Source organism: Mastacembelus armatus, chromosome 21, assembly GCF_900324485.2.
Source record: "Mastacembelus armatus chromosome 21, fMasArm1.2, whole genome shotgun sequence".
In the NCBI taxonomy this organism is placed as follows: Eukaryota; Metazoa; Chordata; class Actinopteri; order Synbranchiformes; family Mastacembelidae; genus Mastacembelus; species Mastacembelus armatus.
Window position 1 is genome coordinate 18,254,119 of NC_046653.1, and position 18,680 is coordinate 18,272,798.

The following is an 18,680-nucleotide window of genomic DNA, read 5'->3' on the forward strand; positions in this document are numbered from 1 at the left end:
GACAGTATTATACACGTAATACACGTTATACACGTATACATTACCAGAGTAATGTTTGATGTACTGAAAAGCATCGACAGCAACCCTCCCTCCCCCTCATATCTTGTCTTTTCTACCTCTCATACAGGCCTTGGCCATGCCTCCCCTCCGTGGCCCCCTCCTCCTAACACTGCTACAGTTTGTAGTAATTAATTATGTCAGCGGTGGGGCATACTATGGGCACAAACAACACCCTCAGCCATACCAGCCAATGCAGCACCTTCAACACATGGCAATGGGTAAAGAGGGCTATCCCCAACAACAGTACCTTGGCAAAGAGGTGCCCTATATGCAGTATCCCCACTACAGGAAGGAGCTACCCCAGATACCCATGCTCAAGGGCAAAGAAAATGCCCGTAAGGGTGGCGGGTATAATGGTGGTCAAGACAAAGGTGAGAAAGTCCAACAGTAACAAACAATGCTCCAAGAACGTACATTCAGATCTTGGACAGACGTTCAGTGACCTGATAAAACATGGCAAGGGTTCAAATATTTCTGGAAATAATGGTCTGTATTACAGCTAATGTGTTTTTTTCTTGTTTCATCAAGTGTCGAGAATATTTACAGAACATATTTCCTACACATGTGTTTACACTAACTTTAGAACTAAACCTGTCTGTGCATTTTCAGGCCACTTCAGGTTGAAAATTTATGTCATTTCTCACAGGACAAACAATTCCTAGTGGTGCTGAGGGAATTCCCCAAGGAGAGCCAGGCCCAGCTGGGCCTCCTGGACCTGAGGGACCTGCAGGACCTGCTGGCCCTCCAGGGATTGGACAGCCAGGACCTGTGGGACAACCTGGACCTCCTGGTCCACCAGGAGTGCCTGGCATAGGCAAACCAGGTTTGCCAGGTCTTCCAGGCAAGCCAGGAGGTACTGGTGAAATTGGAACACAAGGAGAAATGGGCCCTAGGGGTGAAGAAGGGCCACCTGGACAGCCAGGTCCTCAGGGTCCCCCAGGGCCACCTGGGCTACCAGGTATAGGTAAACCAGGGGCAAATGGACTTCCAGGACAACCAGGTCCCAAAGGAGAACCAGGTCACAAAGGCTTACCAGGACTACCAGGATTACCTGGACCCAAAGGAGACAAAGGGATAGGCCAGCAAGGACCACCTGGTCATAAAGGGCTGCCTGGACCTCCAGGACCAGCTGGACCTAGAGGGCTTCCTGGTTTTGGAAAACCTGGGTTGAATGGGGCACCAGGCCCACAGGGGCCACCTGGAGAAAAAGGACATCCTGGAGCACATGGACCAGCTGGGTCACCTGGTGAAAAAGGTCAGCCTGGCCCACCAGGTCTACCTGGTCAAGGAAAGCCAGGTCAAAATGGCCTGCCAGGACAGCCAGGTATGCCAGGGGCAAAAGGCCACCCAGGACCACCAGGTTTGCCAGGGAAAACAGGACTGCCTGGATTTGGAAAACCGGGACTCCCAGGGCCAAAGGGTGATAAAGGTATGGATGGGCCATCTGGACCTCCAGGACAAAAAGGAGAAAAGGGCCACGGAGGACTGCCTGGTATACTAGGACCCCCTGGGCAAAAAGGTCCACCAGGGCCTCCAGGCCCAATGGGACCACCAGGAGGTTTAGGTGCACCTGGTCCTAAAGGAGACTGTGGCGATGGAGGACCTAAAGGGCTTGATGGAGCCAAAGGTGAACCTGGTCTTCTTGGAATGCCTGGTAAGGATGGTCAGCCTGGAGACCCTGGAGAACCGGGACCAAGAGGTCCCCCAGGGCCAACTGGTGCCAAAGGAGACAGTGGGCATAAGGGTCTACCTGGTACCCCTGGTCCTCAAGGACTTCCTGGGACAAAAGGACAAAATGGATTACCTGGTGAAGTGGGACCTCAGGGTCCTAAGGGAATTCCAGGAATGGATGGTGCACCAGGACCAATTGGACCTCCTGGTCTTCTTGGGCCAAAAGGAGACAGTGGTTCGCCTGGTCCACCAGGTATTGCAGGTGAGGGAAGGCCAGGTCTTCCTGGTCCCATAGGACCCCCAGGAAAAGAGGGCCCATCAGGAACCCCTGGACAACCAGGTCAGCCTGGCCCTCCTGGACCACCAGGCCCACCTGGAGTACCTGGTCTGACTCCTGACATGTCAGGAGTACTCTCTGAGATGGGTCCTAGATTAGATGGTGTTAAGGCTGGTAGTTATGGAAAGAAGGGCAAGTATGGAGGCAATGGGGCAGAAGTAATGGGTGCTGGTGGGTTGGAAATGCCAGCATTTACAGCTGTAGCAACAACTCCCTTTCCACCAGTGGGAACTCCAGTCATCTTTGACAAGCTTCTGTACAATGGCCGCCAAAACTACAACACCCAGACAGGGATCTTCACCTGTGACATGCCTGGCATTTATTACTTTGCTTACCACATCCACTGCAAAGGCACTAATGTGTGGGTGGCTTTGATGAGGAACAATGAGCCAGTGATGTATACATATGATGAATACAAAAAGGGTTTCCTAGATCAAGCATCGGGGAGTGCAGTATTACCTCTACAACCTGGGGACACTGTGTATATTCAGCTGCCCTCAGATCAGGCGTCAGGACTTTATGCTGGGCAGTATGTGCACTCCTCGTTTTCTGGGTACTTGTTATATCCCATGTAAAACCACAAACTGCAGGGAGTGAGAGGCTTCACTGAGAACAAAGTGGGAGTATATTTTTGTATAATATAAAACATGACCATAAATGACTTTAGAGTCACTGGTCTCTTTAATGTATAGTCCACAAACTGTCAATGGGCAAGATAAAATACTTCAAGGAAAATATAAAGCATAATAGCCTGCATATACAGAAGCCTTTATACTGTGTTCAAACCTTATAGTCTCATACTTGGGAGAACAAACATTTTTTTTTTCTTTTTACAACTTTACTGATATAAAAGAATGAAGTAAATCGTCATCAAAAAGCAAACAAAAATATGGCTCCAAATGTATTTTCACGAGTGTCAACAGTGCAGTTTGTTATTAGGTACAAATGCATGACAAGAACATCTGAAGTGTCTTATACAATAAACAATTTAATTGTAGTTAGACTTTTTCTACAGCATCACATTTTTGTCCCAGCACCTATTCACAACTGGCAGCTACCCCATGTGGCAAAGAATGTGAAATACAGTGGAAGACATGAAGATATTTTGATAGCAAATCTATATTTTTGCATGCAGACTTTTATATAAATATAGTTTTTTGCTTCTTGCTTGATATTATAGGAAGGTAAAATGGCCTGAGAACGACGACACAGATCAGTGAAGGATTTAAGTAGGAGTACATGAGTAGGAGTTTCGAATACAGTAGGTAATTGTGTCCAATTTTGCTTTTTAATAGATCAATTGATTAAGCTCTCAAGCAGATTCAAAAAATAATAATATTATTAATGATAATAATTGACAAAGTACAGTGTAAGCACATGACTGTCACTTCACATACATGAAAGAATTATTTGTAATATGGACAAGTGTTACTGACTATTAATGCCAATTAATGTGTGGAACCATACAAAAATTAGATGGTCAAAATTAAATAGTCACAGCATTAAATGTTACCTGAGCATGTGTGTTGCTGACTGATAATTGTTCTCTTGAGTGAGAATCATAGAGTAAGAATGTAATGATAATTTTATGTTTTAATATTCAGATGGGTGTAGTGCTGTCAATAAACAATTTTGTTGCAAAAAAAACCCTAAAAACCTTGAACTATGAAAACCACTCTTCATACTTTATTTAACATTACAATATACAGAAAATACCAGACGTTACGGTGTTTCTGTTTCACTAACTAAACCACAGCTACACACACATATATGTCACAGGATAAATATCACAGAGCACAGACCTTGCCTTTCAACATGTCCAGTTCTGTGGATTAAGCAGTGTTCTAGTCAACCCTGCTGCTGGAAAACTTTGTTAAAAAATAATTTTAATAATTTGTCTGAAATTTGTTTCACTAGTTTTATTTCAAAACAAATCAAAATCAATTTAGAAATGAATTGTTACCTGATGTATTCTTATTCAAGTACTGTAATTAAAAAATCAGCTGATCATATTCTGTAACAGAGTTTTCTGCATCTATTTCTATGTCTGATGACAGTATAATTATACAAAACGGGGTGTCATATTTGGAAAACAAATTGTGGAATATGCTTTTTAAAGGAAATACTTTAATATTGGGACTTTAAGCAGTCCCTCTGGTGTGATTGCTTTGCAAAATAGGAACTAAATTCAGTTTCACAGTAACATTTAATTCATTTAATGTCTTGCTGATTTCAGTTGTTACAATTGTGTTACAATGGACACAAAGCAAGGAGGCATTGAATGCTGCAACAGATCATAAATGCAATTATTTTAATAATTTATTATCTTAACTGCTGATCACCGATAAGCCAAGAAAAGGACATCAAGCATGTTTCTCCTTTTAACCATGGTGCTGATATTGTCAATGTAATCGAATAATTAATGTCTTAATGTTTCATGTTTGTTTTTATTGTTTGTGTTGATTTTTTTTCTAAATAAAAATTCTTTAATAAAAAAAAAATATTTTTTTAATATTTATTTCTCTAAGCTCCCAGCCCATTTCAGTGAGGCTGGAAATGGACTATTACTGACTATTACTATTATAATGGTGACCTAGTTGGTTGATAATATTTCTTTCTGTAGAAGAGATGGATTCCAGAAACACCGAAAAGATAATACAATATGTAATACAGCATGCCATCTCTGCTGTAAAATGGGCTAGTCTTCCATCGCATCATGTAATCTCATGTAATCCCAGACTGACTGACTGACTGACTGACTGGCTGTTTGGTGCCCTTGTGTCCTGTGCACAGCACTGTAAAGACGAAGACAGCAAAGTTAAAACCATCTCGTCAAATTGTGAATGGGCTCAGATGCTGATGCTGAGGTGGGAGGGCTGAATATTGTGCGCATGCGTACAGCTGTGCAACATCCTGCTAGCTATCTTTTGTTTGTCTCTTTTAAACGAGGACGTGGATCAGACGTACGGACATACGCAGCGGTAAGCAGTGTTAGTGAGCTACATTTAACATGGTGTCACATTGATGACAATAGTAGTTGTTGATGATGAAACGACGCTGGCACGTAACGTTAGCTGTTTGTGTAAGGGTCATGCTGAACTTAGCATTAATTAGCAACCGCTGCTAAACTGAAACCAAGAGGCTTCGACAGCTCAACAGATCTACCAGAAATTAGTTAATGATGTTTTCAATTTAAACAGCATTTAGGACCCTGGTCTACATTAGAGAAAACAGTCTCTGTTACTGTAGTTTATTTCCTCTGATTGAATTTGTGTTTTTATCCTAGTCCATGGATCATATTGGGATATGTGGGATATGAACGGGCTGTCAAAAATAAATAAAAATAATAGTTCATAAAGCTATTTTCAAATAAAAAATACAAAGATTTTTAATGTTTTAAACTTTACAGAGTTTATGTTCCCTGTTGTGAAGGTGTGATACTTTTCTGTCTTTTATTGATGGTTAATTAAACACCTTTAGTAATTGTGACAGGCATTTCTGTCAGGTTTTGACATCTGAAGTAGAATTTACTTTGTGTGTCAGGTTTCTCTCAAAATGACATCACGCATAGGTCCCAGAGCTGCTGGTACTGATGGAAGCGACTTTAAACACAGAGAAAAGGTGGCTCCATGTTACCAAATGAGGCAAGTAACCTTTATCTCTATCTGATAATAAATGTACCTGTAACTTCAAATAGCCTCTAACACAGCTGCAATTGTCTGCTTTTTATTTTGCAGTGCTTCCCTGAAGTCAGAGGTGCGGAAGTTAAATTTGGTTCACCTTCTCATCTGGCTCCTGGTGGCGGCACAGGTGACTGTCAGCCACTGCAACCTGGTGTCACATGACAAAGTGTCCATGCCATACCAGTGGGAGTACCCGTACCTGCTCAGCCTCCTCCCTCTGATCTGCAGCAGCCTGTCACTTCCAAAGAACAATATCAGTTACCTGGTTATATCCATGATCAGTGCAGGGCTGTTCTCTGTTGCACCTCTAATTTATGGTGGAATGGAGATGTTTCCTGTTGCGCAGCAGCTCTACCGCCATGGAAAGGCCTACCGCTTCATTTTTGGCTTTTCTGCAGTAACTGTTATGTACCTTATCATGGTGATTGCTGTTCAAGTGCACGCCTGGCAGTTGTATTACATGAAAAAGCTGTTAGACTCATGGTTCAATGCCACTCAAGAGAAGAAGAAGAAATAGTGAAGTGAAAAGCTGTGGCTGGGCAAAATGAATTCTGATATTTATGAATGTCTTTATTTAATTTATTTGTATAATTTCACATAATCATTTAGAAACTAATAAGGTGTATATTTTTTTCAGAAACCTACGTATACGTAGTGTACCTAGGGGGATTGTTTTAAAAATAAAGGCGGTCACATCAAATATTGGTTTGGTTTAGGTTTTCCTGTTTGCTGAACATTTTGAAGTGATTTGCTAAATAATTTGTATTGTTTATGAAAGCATTTTCTGCTTGTAGTGCCCAAAGCTTTTACACAGTACTGTGCATTTTGCTTAGAGATTTCTAGTAAATCTGCTGATGTTTCCTTCAATAAATCTACCTCTCACAATATGTCTAATTAAAAATGAAGGTTGGAATCAAAAGCTGCTTCACTCAGCATCAGAAAAACAACCTGTCAAACCTGTACACATGACAAAAAATGTGCATTGTAAACCAAATAAAAGTGAAGGTATGGTCTTTAACTTTAAAGTTTGCTTCGTTTTCAACGTAAGGTGAGTCGGTGTCAACATATTTGGGTCATTGTTTGCGCCTGCGCAGAATGAATGCCACGTATTGGTTGACGTTGAGTCTGGAGGACACTTCCTGATGCTGGCAGCCAGCTAGGCTAACTAACATTTGATTTTCACAGTTTGAAATACGTGAAATACGTCGTGGTCAAGTCGTCTGATTCAGGTAAAGGCCAGTCCGGGGCCTGGGGTCCAACTGTATTATGTTTTAGTTTGAACTACATGACAGTTTCAATGCTCCAGTATCATCGTTTGCCTGCTAACGTTATGTTACTCGCTAACGGTAGCCGCTTAGCGTTAGCGTTAGCTGGCTAATATAATGAAATAACGCTATGGTTGCTTTGACAAACAGGTGCCGAGACCGATTTGTGAAGTTAGTAACGAAAAAGACCTACTAATGTTTTAAATATTTAAAGCAATGGTACTTTGAAATGTGACTAAGTTGACAATACCTTGAGTTACCAACCTCTGGGTGGCTTTTAAACGCAGCTAGCGTGAACTGCAAACCGATTTCTGATGACCCATTGTTAGAAAGTGAAATTAAGGCAGACTCTTTTTATTGCAATTTATGACAACTTGAGACTGGAAATTAACGATATTATTGCTTGTAACTCAGCATCGTTTATATTGTAACGTTAGCAGTTTACGGGGCAGTGGTGAGCCGGCCTAGCAAATGTTAAGTTAACAGTCACTGGTGGTTTGGTGTTGTTGGGCCACTGACAGCTTGACTGTCTGTCTAAACTGAGTTAGGTAACGTTATAAGCTGCTCCTACTTGGAGTTACCAGCTTTTCATCAAAAAATAATGTGGGAAAGCCTTTGACGGAGAAATGATGCATTGTTCCTTGGTAGCTAGTTCAGAAGCTAAACCTTAACGTTAGCTACCTCACAATCCCTAGCATCCAGCTAATTATTCATCTGGCTAGGGCAGGCAAAGTCTTATCTTCTATGGCATTAAATTCACAGTCGTAACTACCCATATATTTATCATTCTAAGCCATAAGGAGGTTACGTTATGGTTAATCCAAATGGTGACTACACACAATCAAAAAGAAACATGTTAAATTATCGCAGGCGAGCTTCACTTCGTGTAAACAATATCCAGAGTTTCACCCATCTGACATACAAAGGAGCACATCATTTTTTTAATGTAAGTCCACCAAGCTTTGATCCTTTTATCAACCCAGTTCATCTTTTGGGTCAAAGTCTGTAAAAACCTACAACAGCACTGAACAGTCTTTGCCACCTCACTGGGTGATGTTTGACCCTTAGACTCTGCAATTAATCAAATCTTTAGCTGTCTCTTCCACTTTTTAGGCTAATTTTCAAAATGTCTTTAAACACAATAGAGCTCAATAAAAAGGAGCTGCTATTTTCATTATAACTCCATTGTCCTTGTTAATGTCACATTTGAATTATGTACAACTCTCATGGCAACTTCTCTTCTGTTCGGTCGACCTACATACATAATCAAATACTGTACATGCCAAGACTTACCTCCTCAGTGGGACTATACTAATACATGTCGTGATTTTGTTTAATGTGTGATGATATACTTGTAGGGATGAGGCAAGCTGTTAATGTGCTTGAGCTGTTTAATTTTTACTGTGTTCTGTAATGCATAAAGGCACACAAGGATAACAACATAACTGCTCAAAGAAATCAACATACGACTGTTTTTTTGTACAAAGACACACCGAGGTAACGGCATCTTACCTGATGCATTAACAGTTATTTTGACAATTAATGTTACATTAAGAGTTATGTTCCATAAAGACCTCTAATATCCCTAGTCTGAATTCACCTGTCTACATGTGGTCATCAACATAAAACCACACACTGTTAGCTTACTGTCATTTGTTTGCTCCCTTGAGGCTGTTTTCTTACAATATGTTCTAAGTTTGACCTAAATGTAACCTGTTTTCTTCATCTATAGACAGTGACTTCAGCTGAGTTTCATTCAAATCATGTGCTGTGGAAAGCAAACAATAAAATAAATTATGACAAATATTGTAAAATTATTAAACCTTGACAAACTCTATAAATTGTAATTACATACGTACGATTTAATATTTTCAGATATATTTGAAAAAGTTTTTTTATGACCCTGACAAAAAGATTCATCACCTCCTTAATCAGTTTTTTAAAAAATTTTCCATCTAGTGTTTCATCTTGCCTGTTTAAATAAGGTTTAACTTATAATCCCTTTCATTTTATTTCCTGTGTAATCACAATTCATCTCAATTATTGCTTATTTCAGTATACCAGAATTGGGCTTAAATTGGAAATTAACCATAACTGACAATTAGAAAGGCAGAAGGAAACCTGACTTTTTTTTTGTTTTGTTTTTAAAACTTTTTCTTCGATTCTGTTAAGTGTTAGGAGCAGTACAGGTCGGACGGCACCATGAACGGCCAGCTGGACCTGAGCGGGAAGCTGATCATCAAAGCCCAGCTGGGTGACGACATCAGACGCATTCCTATCCATAACGAAGACATTACCTACGATGAGCTGGTGCTGATGATGCAGCGTGTCTTCAGGGGCAAGCTGCAGAGTAACGATGAGGTTACCATCAAATACAAGGATGAAGGTGAGTCACAGACACAGGCCCTTTGTCCTAATTGGTTTCTAGAATAGAAGTGTGTATACTGACAATATGTTTTCCTCAGGCCAGCTTATTTATCATGAACTAGTATATAAATTTATGATAAATACATTCAGTACATATGAATTACTTGAAGTTGATCGCAATTTCAATAAGGGCTTAAGGATTATGTAGACTTGGTATCTTACTTAGCTTTTTCTTGGGTAGAGATAGCTTGCCACTCAGTGAATCATCTGGTGTCTTTCCCTTTTTACAGATGAAGACCTCATCACCATTTTCGATAGCTCTGACCTGTCCTTTGCCATCCAGTGCAGTAGAATACTCAAACTGACTTTATTTGGTAAGATATTTGAGCAATTCCTTTCTATTGCCCCTTCAGATATACACACACATTTTATTTATTTAATGGGTGGTCTGTATAAATGACTTGCCCTCTTTGGGATTAATAAATTATTCTGAATTCTATCAGAATGTGAACAACAGTAATGTAAATAAATTTTGCTTTCAGGAATCTAAAATTCAAGCCTGTTGAAGTATTTAATCATGTGATAATTCCATCATGATTAATTGTAGACCAACATGTTTTACATCAGCAACACGTCACTAGAGGGCAGTCTAGTTTATGATTTAGACAGCAAGTCTTAACACTTCACTGTCCTAATAAAAGTTGTCTGTATTCCCTTGACTAATTTTGGGTGGTATTTTAGTGTGTTGCTTAGCATTGGTTCATCAAACAAACAATGTGTCAGTTAGTGCATGGTAATACTAACAAAAGATCTTGCTGCCAGTTATACTGGTTTCTAATCTTAATATGCATGCTAACCCTGTTAGGCCCCAGTCATTCAGTATATCCACTATATCAATGTGATTTGAGGTGTTAGTCATAGAAGAATTATTTATCTTTACCAAAAAAACCAGTATGCCTCACCCTAACATGTCGGGTGGAGGCCAGTGTTTGTCACATGTTGCGTAAAATTGTACTGAAATTATAATGTCTCTGCAGAACTAATTACATACAGTGCATTGCTTTACTTAGACTGTATTAACGATCCTGACTTGAATAGGGTTAAAGAATTTGCTTGCACCTAAAAACAGGAGTCCAAGCACATGCATCATTAAGCAAAGGTTAATTATATTTTTTACAGTCATAAATGATAATGCAAGAGCTGCTAAATGTTATTTATCAAAAATATATTTTCCAGTCTACTGATGTGACTGCAGTTTTGGATAATTTATCTTTCTGTACAACCCACGTTTTCCCCAGTGCCTCTGTAGTTGCACTGTATTCAGTTTTTAGGTATCAGCACACTTATTTGTATCCTCCGTCTGAATGTGCATACTTTGTGTTTCTTGGGGTGGGAGGCTTCAGAATCAGAATACGTTTTGTTTGTTTTATCATCTGCTTGGATACATTGTGCTGTCCCCTCATGGGAAATGATCACAATAAATCTCTTCCATATTCAGTAATGCACAAAAATGCCCCATTAATAATGGTATGGACTAGAAGATTGCCACATTCTGTAAAACCATTCACTTCTCAGTTGCTCTCCATGAAACTCCTCAAGCTTTAAAACGTAGAGGCCATTGGCTGTGCAAAGATAGAAAAAGGTTTGACTTTGCTCATCTATATTTCACAGATAAATACGAAGAATTAATTGTTCTTCTTATTATCTTATTATCTTCAGTGAATGGTCAGCCGCGGCCTTTGGAGTCCAGTCAGGTAAAATACCTGCGCAGGGAGCTCATTGAGCTCAGGAATAAAGTCAACAACCTCCTGGATAGCCTGGAGCCCCCCACAGAGCCTGGTCTGACTGCTACAGCACCTGACAGTGGTAAGTACTCCAATGCCTTATTGTTGGTTGATATAAAAAATAATTCCCATCATGTATTATTATGTCTGTATATTAGCATTAGTCATCAGAATCAGTAAGTATGTATTTTATTTACACTTTGCAATTTCTTGGATCATCCAAAGTATTTTCTACAGTACAGTACACAACTGCTCTTGTGTACACACAAGAGGAGATGAGCTTGTCAAGGACTGTGAGGTCTTTAATCCTTTTGATGGGGATTGCACTCCTCCCTTAATAGGTAACACTTTCTTACATACTGTCAGATTTGTAAGATATGTATCCCACATGGACACTGGCACAGGAGATCCTTTGTAAGACACTGTTCATATTTTACTAACTTGTTTTTTATGAAGATTTGTCTGGTTGTACATGTTATTTATTATATACTGCATACATAAAGGATAAGTCGGCTTTCAATGTGGTCACACACCCACACACACATACACTTAACTGAAGCAGAAAATGCCCTTCCTTTGTCATCATATATGGAAACAGGCTGCCACAGTTTGTAATTTTCTGTGGGATGGAGGTTTGTGCATCTTTTTTTTTTCTTACTTCTGAACAATACTCCTCTTTTCTGCTGGATATTGAACATTCTTCTGACTGTGTTTCTAGAGTCAGTGGATGGACGCGAAGGCAAAGTTATTGCAGCAGATCCCACAATGAAACAGGCCACGCCAGTCAGTGCAGCCAGCATGTCAGCCTTTGACCCATTAAAAAACCAGGATGAGGTCAACAAGAATGTCATCTCTGCTTTTGGCCTGAGTGAGGACCAGTCCCAAGGTACTGCACAATGTCCAACTGCAGAAAATCAAAGATGCTGTGTGAAAGTTTTGGTTTTGTTTTAGTGTAAGTCTGTCATGTAAGATGTTCGTATCTTCACTGCATGTCTCTCCCCACTGTCTAAATAGCTCCACCAGTGGTCGCACCAGAGGAGCGCTCAGGAACCCCTGACAGCATTGCCTCCTCCTCATCTGCAGCCCCTCAACCAGGCGTGCCCCCCCAGCCACAGGGTCCCTATCCTGGAGTACAGCAAGGACCCCCAGCTGGCATGGATGGTGAGGCACATGCACACACAAGAACAGACAAATACACCCATACCATTGTTAATGTAAATATGCACTAACTTACACAAACTTTAAGGCAGCTACTTGTTTGTCTAGGGAGGGAGGGACAGTGGGATAATGGCCTAATGATCACAGGGGGTCATAGCAATTGCACTTTTTGTTTACAGTCTTCCTGTCGTATGTTGTTTTCCAATATCCAATAGAAGTGCATTTTAATGTGTTGCCTCAAACTACCTTTTTTTTTTTCCAAAGACATACTTACTGAGATTTTGCAAAAAAGGTGGGAAGCCTGGAATTATATCCCATGCTAGTTCTTCACTGGTATGAAATCATGTGTTCCAGAAAAAAAGCATTAATTCTATTACACAAACAAGGAAAGTCAGTTTGTCAAAAGTACACAAAGTAACACAAAGTGAGTCCACCAAACTAACAGTTCCAAAAAGCTGTGCATCATCTCTCTGAGGTGTTAACTGCTCCACCATAAAAATAAATTACAATTTATGACAGGAAAACTTTGACCATTGGATCATAGACTTCATACTGCAATTTCCAAATTATATTTGTGTTGGTCATCAGAGTTCAGTCCTGTCCCAACTGTGGTCATGCATGTGCAAAACATACAAACAGACCTGTTACACAGGAACATGCACTTTTTCTTTTTCTATTAAGGATTTTCTAGGATTTAGTCCAGGATCATGTGTGGCCATTGCCACAGTCAGTATGTTCCCACTCTCTGTGAGATGTAATTTCATGCCACTCTTGAGTAGTTAGATAGATTGGTATCAGAGTGCACACAGTCCTTTTATACTGCTATTGTTTAGTGAGCTATGTTGTCCACTCGCTTGCCTTTTGTTTTTCAATTGAATAAGGGCCATGTCATCTCCTTCTGCCAACAAACCTCAGTTGATTAGATTAAGTGATATGACGTATATTGTTTTTGTATGAGTACTTAAAATTCAGGAAACAATTTTAATCAGATGAGCAATGTAAGGTTGAAGGTAGTGTGCAGGATGAATATACAGTGTCTTTTTAGCCGATTTGTTCTGACATATGTTTGCAGTCTGCAGAGGCACAGTTCACTGCTTGTACTATAAGCATGTTACCTTTTTTGGCAATCATATCCTGTGTGTTGTTGAAGCAGCAAGTTTCACTGGATGAGTAATTATCCTTAAGTCTCACCGCAGCAGAGTTTTAATCAGCACAGTGAAAAGAAAGAGTATTCCTGGAATTAGAATTTATCTTACTCAGATGAGGCCTTATCACAGCTCTCTTCTCTTGCAGTGTTTATCACACACATGTTGGACCAAGACCTAAGGCCTAGAGAAAGATAAATGAATCAGGATCAGGCTGTACGTTGGCCTGAGGGGTCATTTGACATTAGCGAATAGTCTGGCTTGTTTCTCCCTTTGTTGTCAAAAAAAAGACCTACCGGTAGTCGGATGCAGCTGTGGAGGTAAAGTATTTTGTATTGTTTACCACATTACAGTAAGCTGATTGGATGATGATGAATGCGGAAGCCACCTCATGAGAGTGTTAACTTGCTCTCCAAGGGCGGCATCACTGCTGACGCCCAAACACACCTGCAGCAGTGAAGGCCAGCGCACATTTGTTCCATTTAACTGGTGGTTTGTGGCTTGCCTGGTTAGTGTTGCAATGCCGAGCTACAGGCCTCAGTAAGAGATGATCCAGAAGGAAGACTTATTAGGTCACTTGGCTAGCCAGTCACACACAATGTTTGTATAGGCAGTGGAATTGTTCTGTACCCAAGGCTGCAATTTGACCTCCCTGTGGAAGGAGACAAGTACAAAGATAATACACCCTCTGAGATCCATAAAGTATGGTTAGTACACACATGGACAGCTCTGGCTAGTTACTGTCTTGTTTGTCCTCTTCATATCATTCATCTTTTACATTGCCTCTTCTTCATCTCTTGTAATGTTGCTTCAAGGCTGCAGATGGTTGGCATACAAAGATATTAAACTAGATCTTCCTAGTCTTCTTTCCCACTAGACCTTTTCATTACTCTTCGTTATTCCTGTCTCTGGTTGCAGACTGTTTGTCAGTGTGACAGCCTCAAGGCAAACAGCCAGCCGATGCAAGAGAATTTATAAATGGTAATACAAGATTGGACACTAGTTGAGCACGTGTGGCCTTTCAAAATTAGCCTTGAGCTCACTTTTAATGGAAACTTTAGTTACTTGTTACCATAAGAATGCCGCTAACAAGATCCGTACGCAGATGGTAAAGATTTCAACCGTTGGCAATAATTTACATCTGTGCAAGAAAGAATGAAACTGTAAACACATGCGTATGTAGTGGGCTTAGACATTTGCAAAAGGCTGTTCATCAGAAGGGCAGACGTGTTTGGTGTGAGTTCTTTATTTAAAAATAGGACCATATTCTCATGACTGTTTCTTAAGTTATGCACAGAGGGAGGTCAGCAGAACCACAGCCAAACTCTTCTTTGTTCCATCAAACCTCATTCTCCCAATTTGGGGTTTTCTCCTGGAGCAAGGCTGTGCTGACTTCAATGAGCCCCCAGTCCTGTCTTTGTTCAGGTGGCTGACCTCTTGGCTACACTGGAATGAAATGAACTTCCAGGCAAAAGCAGGTTTAGCAGCTATGCTTACTTCCATCACTCAGGATGGATTACAGACTGAGGACAACAGGAAAAGAAGGCTCTTCACACAATACACGTGATAAGGGTGTGAGTGTAGGGTGTTCACAACATAAAACAGACAACAATGCTTAAAAGACACCAAAGATGTAGTGTTTCTAGGGAAATATTTTGTTGTCAGGCCTTTCCCAGAGTAGTACAAAGTAATACTTGTTTTCTGACTGCAGGCACATTGGCTTATAGTTTCTTGGATTGTACAGTAAATAGACTAAATGGGCCAACATAAAGTTAAGCTTATTGTACTGTATGTGCTGCATTTGTTATAAATTATGGTCAAGGATTTTCTTCCAGAGTACAACGTTATTGAGTACATTGAGCCTCTCTGACAGTACAAAAGAGTTTAATAGTTCATGGGAGTTCATAGTGTCCTTTCAGATTTGTTCTGTTTTACACTCCAGAATATCAGTTCTTCTAAAGAATGGAAAATCTGCACCAGTTTCGCCAGGATTCACAAAGCCAGAGCACCCTAGTGTGACCTGCTTTCATTATTCCTTCTCTTTGTGCTTTTCATCTGTGGTCACCCTGATTTATATGCCAGGCATGGGATTTGGAAGTGTGGCCTTGTTAAGGGAGAATACCAGTTTGCTCAGTCTTTGTATGTTCACTTAACATTCAGGCACTTGATGGAAAAATTGATAAGCAGATTAAAATGAGGTAAACAAGTTTTTGAAACATAAAGATGTACAAGTTGTTAGTGTGATATTCAGCTGTGGTTTGTGTTTAAAGCTGGTGTTGCGGAGGACAACTGCAGGATAATTTGCCTGGGTCAGCCACAGTGTAAGGACTGTGTCCTCTTTTTGTCTGTTTCAGTGTGAAGTCGGGTCTTCCTGTAGTGTAGTACGGAGATTTCTGTGGGTATCAGGTTTTTACAATCAAATAGTTATGTATTATTACTGTGTCCAGATGCACAGGTGTTTCTGAGGACACAGAGACCATTTACACTTCATGAGTCTTGGACAGCAAATTGAGCAACTATCAGCAGTAAATGCATCAGCACTCAAGATGAATTTGCTGTCAAATCCAGATGCTAAAAACTTTTCAAGGTTTCTTGAGTTGTTGTATCTGATCCCTGATTAGTAATGACAGCATGATCTAAGGCAATAAAACTTTGCCTTGCTTGTAGTCCTTAGATTGATTTGTGTATGATGTATTTGTGTTAGTTCATGGATATTTGTAGTTAGCTAAGTAGTTGTTAATAGCTGATAGTTTTCGATCAGATTTGTGAATTGGCCTACAGAGACCCATTTCTTGCAACATGTATATTAATTCATATGGTTTTTATCATGATGAAGTCACGTGAAATGACTAGTGTAAATGGATAACTAGTAAAAATAGATGTATTGAATGGTGAGTAGCTTATTTTATCTGGTTCCAGTGTACTAACAATACTTATCCTTGTCTCTTCAGGTCAGGTGTACCAACAGTACCAGGCTCCAGGTGGATACCCACCTCAGCAACCAGGTGCCCCACCACAGCAGCAGTATGGTATGCAATATCCTGGTAAGAGTAAATATGATTAGGGCTTTAAAAAAGGAATAAAGGTAGTTGCTGTGTTGTAAAGTAAGGTGGACTTATTCCTTTCTACAGTGAATTAAAATAACTCTTCTTCATTCTTCTCCCAGCAGGATACAGCCCTCAGCCCGGAGCCCCTCAGCCTGGCCCACCACAGCAGCAACAGTTTCAAAACTACACGCCTCCCTCCTCCCAGGCTCCCGCTCCTGGTCCGACCCCAGCCCCAGGCTTTCAGGGTGGCCAGCAGCAGCCCCATCCATCTCAGGGAGCCCAGCAGTATCCACCAGGAGCCTTCACTCCCCAAAACTATACCTCCCAGGCCTCCCAACCTGCCAACTATAGCATGCCACCCAGTTCCCAGCCTGGATCAGGTTACCAGGCCCACCCAGGATACACCCCGCCTCCAGGTGCCACTGTCACCCCCCCACCAGGAGCTGCTAACCCATATGCCCGCAACCGCCCCCCTTATGGCCAGGGCTACACTCAGCCAGGTCCTGGCTACCGGTAAAGAGAGGATTGTGGATGTTACTGATCATGTCATATCCCCAAACCCTTATCCTATACTACACTTTGGAGTGGGTGCAGCAAAACGTGGTTTACTGTTCTGCAACCCTGTCCCCCTCATACAAATATCAATATGAAACAAGCACCTCCCCACCCTCCAACACAGTCTGATGGTAAGTGTTAGTGTGCTGTCTCTCCAGCATCCCACTCTGTTCTGACCCTGCTGTAGGTTTATTGCATTATTTTCCTGTCTGCTCTGCCCTCTTGTCATTGTAAAACTGTCTGTATGCACACAACTGGGAGACCAAAACAGACTGTTGGACAAACTGTTTATTCTTTTCATGGTAACACATCTTGCAAGTGAGATCAGCATCCACAGTCTGCATTTGTGTCATACATGTCACTGACAAATGTCTCAATTGGCTGTGTTGAGTTTGCTGTGCACAGATGCATTTATAAGACACTATGAAAACCCTTTTGTTGTTTTGGTTTCTGTTGATCAATTTCACCACCATATTGGTATTAATGATATGTCAGTGAAACTGCCCGATGCTGGGAACACTAGCTAAGTGATGATTTGTGGGAGGTGTAGATCTCCCTCATGAAGGAGACTTCTTTTGTTTAGCTTACCACCTCCAGTAACGATTGCTATTCCTCTTTTTCTCTTTATCCTATCACTGGTTTTTACTAATATCAAATCAAATTCCACATTCAAGTGATATTAGTTGTTTATGTACAAATTGTAACATTTTTTTTCTTGACTCTAATAAATGATCAAGACAGAGCTAGAATCCGTTTTTAATCTTTTTCTTTTGATATTGTGTCGCTCTTGGCCTCGTGTTGTCTTGCTGTTGTTCTCTCAACACTCTGTCTTTGTGGTTTCTGAGTTCATGTCTGTTAAGTTTGGCTTTTCTCGTCTCGTTCTCCCCACCCATATTTGGAAAACTGTGGTAATGCTGGTATTCCTATTTTGATTTTTCTGCCTGTGGTTGTGGTTGGCTGGGACATGTGGCATGAGATTATGTGGTTGGTCTTTCATGTCAAACTGTCTCAGTAAGTAAGAGGAATTGAGTGCACAGGATTTATTATAAATAATTTAGAAGGATATTTACTACCTAGCCTGTCCAAATTGAAATCTGTCTTTTCATTGGGTTTGACTGCTGTGAATGCACTGCAGTGTTCATACCATTAGCCCAAGGTTTAGGATTTATATAGTCAGGCTAACATCTGCCTCTGGGGTTGAGTTTTGTATTACATCCAGAGTTTAAGTACAGAAACTAGAGTGCTGGCACCTATGCACACGACTGGATTAACCTCCTGTTGATCCCGTCTGTAGAGGCAGTTTCATTACTTGCCTGGGCGTCTAGAAACTAAACAGTAATCTGATTAGACAATTGGCAAAAAAATGTATACTTGATAAATCATTTATCATATCTTAAACCAAAAATGCCAGACTTCTAAAATTGATGAAGGTTTTGTCATGGTAAGTAAACATTTTAGGGTTTTGACTTGATCAGACGAAACAAAAAAAAAAAATCTTTGAATATATTACATTGGTCTTTGGAAATGTAGTTCACTATTTTTTGACACTGAGACATTTAACAATTAACCGATTAAAGTAATAAATGGCAACATTTACTGATAATGAAA

At 40.6% G+C, this 18,680-nt stretch overlaps 3 protein-coding genes across 11 annotated transcripts in view; all 3 read left to right on the top strand.

Moving 5' to 3' along the window:
* The window catches only part of col8a1a (collagen, type VIII, alpha 1a), a 30,068-nt gene extending 25,602 nt beyond the window's left edge, over positions 1 to 4,466 (top strand). For all 6 annotated transcript variants that reach the window (XM_026295532.2, XM_026295533.1, XM_026295536.1 and 3 more), the window contains 2 exons: positions 128 to 431; positions 707 to 4,466. In XM_026295532.2, coding sequence (XP_026151317.1) covers positions 128 to 431; positions 707 to 2,643 — 2,241 coding nt within the window. In that variant the 3' untranslated portion in view covers positions 2,644 to 4,466. The remainder of the gene's footprint in view (positions 1 to 127; positions 432 to 706) is intronic.
* On the top strand, positions 344 to 6,711 carry jagn1a (jagunal homolog 1a). The gene is made up of 3 exons (XM_026295548.1): positions 344 to 431; positions 5,612 to 5,712; positions 5,806 to 6,711. Exons 1-3 carry the CDS (start codon positions 390 to 392, stop codon positions 6,266 to 6,268), a joined length of 606 nt encoding a protein of 201 aa, XP_026151333.1. The 5' UTR covers positions 344 to 389; the 3' UTR covers positions 6,269 to 6,711.
* A 136-nt stretch (positions 6,712 to 6,847) lies between these two features.
* Positions 6,848 to 18,144, top strand: tfg (trafficking from ER to golgi regulator). 4 transcript variants are annotated; one of them, XM_026294550.1, is made up of 8 exons: positions 6,848 to 6,980; positions 9,189 to 9,402; positions 9,674 to 9,757; positions 11,103 to 11,249; positions 11,886 to 12,053; positions 12,182 to 12,328; positions 16,422 to 16,514; positions 16,637 to 18,144. In XM_026294550.1, the coding sequence occupies exons 2-8, from the start codon at positions 9,219 to 9,221 to the stop codon at positions 17,032 to 17,034; spliced, it is 1,221 nt and encodes a 406-aa protein (XP_026150335.1). In that variant the 5' UTR covers positions 6,848 to 6,980; positions 9,189 to 9,218; the 3' UTR covers positions 17,035 to 18,144. The 4 variants fall into 4 exon arrangements, with proteins under 4 accessions (XP_026150335.1, XP_026150336.1, XP_026150337.1 ...); XM_026294551.1 differs by having other exon boundaries at positions 16,640 to 18,144; XM_026294552.1 differs by having other exon boundaries at positions 16,422 to 16,499.
* The last annotated feature ends 536 nt before the right edge of the window (positions 18,145 to 18,680 follow it).